The sequence below is a fragment of the Capricornis sumatraensis genome, chromosome 2 (assembly GCF_032405125.1).
Source record: "Capricornis sumatraensis isolate serow.1 chromosome 2, serow.2, whole genome shotgun sequence".
Classification (NCBI taxonomy): Eukaryota; Metazoa; Chordata; class Mammalia; order Artiodactyla; family Bovidae; genus Capricornis; species Capricornis sumatraensis.
Window position 1 is genome coordinate 213,926,219 of NC_091070.1, and position 2,998 is coordinate 213,929,216.

Genomic DNA, 2,998 nt, shown 5'->3' on the forward strand with positions numbered 1-2,998 from the left:
CAATCTGATACTTATCTCTGAGTTCTGAAGGAGCCAAGGTCCCCACCACGTGGAGTAAGGAGTGGCCATGTTGACCTCTTCTGACATCAGTCAACTAAGACTGTTGACCTTTGATTCAATTCTATGCTAAATTCTCCTCTGCTCATGCCCCTTTGTGAATATGCATGTACCTTTAGCTCGAAGCTTCCCCAGTTTGGCTGTTGGGGAGACACAGTTTTGGGCAAAATCACCAGTTTTCTCATTACTTGCTGCAAGTAATAAATCCTTCTTTCTTATGATCTTGGCCTGGTTGTATCTTTGGCTCAACGCTCACCAGCTTTACTGGTAATGGTATGCCTTCTTTTCTCATGGATAAATACCTATGTATGATAGGTTATATGGCATTCAATATACTTATCTGCTGGGTTATATGACATTCGATATATTTATCTTTTTAAGAATCTGCCAAACTACTGTATAGTCTCACCAGCAGTCTATGAGAGGTCCAGGTTTTCCGTGTGTTCACCAACAAGCAGTATGGTCAGCGTTCATAATTTTAGCCGGACTAATAAGTGTATGTAAATTTAATTGTGTTTTAAAGTTGATTTCAGTAACATCAGTCATAGAAGAGACTCCTGTGAACCTCAAGTTCACTGCCAGTGAGGAGGTCAGTGGCAAGGGGCTTCAGATCTTTCCTTGGAATCTGGGATGCCAATCACTTTCTGGACGAAGAATCTTTGGTAATCTGAAGATAAAAATCCAAATTTTCCTTTGGGACAAATTGCAAAACCAACTTGACTGAAATTTACTTTCCTTTTTACCTTTCTGAGTCATCAGATTCTAAAAGCATGGCTTAAGAATTCTGTTTCTGAAAGGGAATTGCAGGAGAATGCCACTGCCCATGGCAAAGATCAAAAGCTATCTCATCTGGAAAGCATACTACTACCTGTTTCAGCAAATGCTCCGCACTCGTTATCTTTCTTCTGAGTAAATCATTGACAATGAATGTCATTTTTTTTTTTAAATGAGTATCTAAATGCACGCCCTCTCTTGAGACGGCTTTTACTCCTGAGTTTCTGCTGCTCACGCTACCTGAGCTTAGAATCCAGGCAGCTGGATTGGTCTGGGCTGCAGTTATCCGATGGCTCCTGCAATGTTAATGGGCTTCTTTCCTGTGTGTGTGTGTCTGCTGCTGACACCAGGCTTCGCCGAGGCAGGCAAGCTGCTGGTGGTACCCATGGATGGGAGCCACTGGTTTACCATGCGTTCAGTGGTGGAGAAACTCTCCCAAAGGGGGCATGAGATTGTCCTAGTCATACCAGAGGTGAGTTGGCACCTGAGCAATTCATCCAATATTACGATAAAGACTTATCACACGGCTTACACTCTGGAGGATTTGAACGTCGAGTTCCGGAAATTCTCTGATTTTCAGTGGAAAGTTCGGCCACAGAATCTACTTCCTATGTTAATAAGTTCAGAGAACACAATTTTTGATTACTTTTTTTCACGCTGTAAGAGCTTGTTTGAGGACAAGAAATTAGTAAAATACTTAGAAGAGAGTTCTTTTGATGCAGTGTTTCTAGATCCTTTTGATATGTGTGGTTTGATTATAGCCAATTATCTCTCACTTCCATCTGTGGTCTTCACCAGGGGAGTTTTCTGTCATTATTTTGAAGAAGGCACTCAGAGTCCCATGGCCCTTTCTTATGTTCCGAGAGCTTTTTTGGCATTCTCTGATACCATGACTTTTGAGCAGAGAGTATGGAATCTTATCCGGCACTTAGAGGAACGTTTATTTTGCCACTATTTTTACAAAAATGTTGAAGAAATTGCCTCTGAGATTCTCCAGACGCCTGTCACAACATCTGAACTCTTCAGTCAAACATCAATTTGGTTGTTACGGAATGACTTTGTTTTGGACTATCCCAGACCAGTGATGCCCAACGTGGTCTTCATCGGTGGCATCAACTGTCAGAAGTTGAATCAAAAGCCATTGTCAGAGGTAAGTTACTTCTCCTTTAGCATGTTGAAGATTAATGTGGCTTTGGACATTTTAAAAAAAGATGCCTTAGTAAACTGGTTTGTCATTTATATCTTTAGCATTTGTAATTTCTTTCCAGTTGAACAAAGTATTTTGTGCCAGTTCATTTAAGTGTGTGTTATCAAATTTTACAAAGCTCCTTCTTTGCTGCTGCTGCTAAGTCGCTTCAGTCGTGTCCGACTCTGTGGGACCCCATAGATGGAAGCCCACCAGGCTCCCCCATCCCTGGGATTCTCCAGGCAAGAACACTGGAGTGGGTTGCCATTTCCTTCTTTGCTAAGTATGTGTATATGATTGATGTGATTGTTTATAGTTTCTAAGCTGCATTTTAAAATACTGTTTTTGAAAAAATATCCAGTAAGAAATGAAACTTCCCTTTTGTTGACCCAATGTTACCCCCTATAGGAAAATGCTTTTAGCGGTTTTGTATGCATCTCTTCCAGTTTTTCTGAAATTATTTTATATAAGTGCCTGTATCTCGAGTAACTTCTCACAGCCATTTATTAAAATACAATATACTATCAGACAGGACACATAATTCCTTACCTTCCTTTTTTCACTTGCCAATTGTGTACATCTTTTCAGTCAGTATATATGCAAATGTGTCATTCTTTTTAGTTTTAAAAATATTTACTTATTATTTTGCTGCATCGGGTCTTAGCTGCAGCATGTGGTATTTTCATTGCATCATGCAGGATCTTGAATTACCGCTCAAGGGCTCTCTGTGGCTCGCAGGCTAAGTAGTTGTGGCATGCTGGCTTAGTTCCTCTGTTGTGTGTGGGATCTTAGTTCCCAAACCAGGGGTGAAACATGCATCCCCTGCATTGAAAGGCAGATTCTTCACTGGACCACCAGGGAAGTCCCTGTCACACTCTTTTAAATCGTCGCAGAAAATTCTTTACTTTGAATGCATCGTAGTTTATTCAGCTAACCAATACTGGTAGATATTGCTGGTTTTCCCCACTTTTTCTTTTATAA

The 2,998-nt window shown here is 40.6% G+C and overlaps 1 protein-coding gene across 1 annotated transcript; it reads left to right on the forward strand.

Annotated features, from left to right (window-relative positions):
• Positions 1 to 1,120: 1,120 nt before the first annotated feature.
• Positions 1,121 to 2,506, forward strand: LOC138070698 (UDP-glucuronosyltransferase 1A9-like). The gene is made up of 2 exons (XM_068961928.1): positions 1,121 to 1,981; positions 2,426 to 2,506. Exons 1-2 carry the CDS (start codon positions 1,121 to 1,123, stop codon positions 2,504 to 2,506), a joined length of 942 nt encoding a protein of 313 aa, XP_068818029.1.
• Positions 2,507 to 2,998: the final 492 nt, after the last annotated feature.

Excerpts from the sequence above, each read along its gene's own strand:
- LOC138070698 (XM_068961928.1), top strand. The coding sequence starts at position 1,121 with ATGGCTCCTGCAATGTTAATGGGCTTCTTTCCTGTGTGTGTGTGTCTG. Across the intron at positions 1,982-2,425 it reads ATCAAAAGCCATTGTCAGAG|GAAAATGCTTTTAGCGGTTT; the intron begins GTAAGTTACTTC and ends TACCCCCTATAG.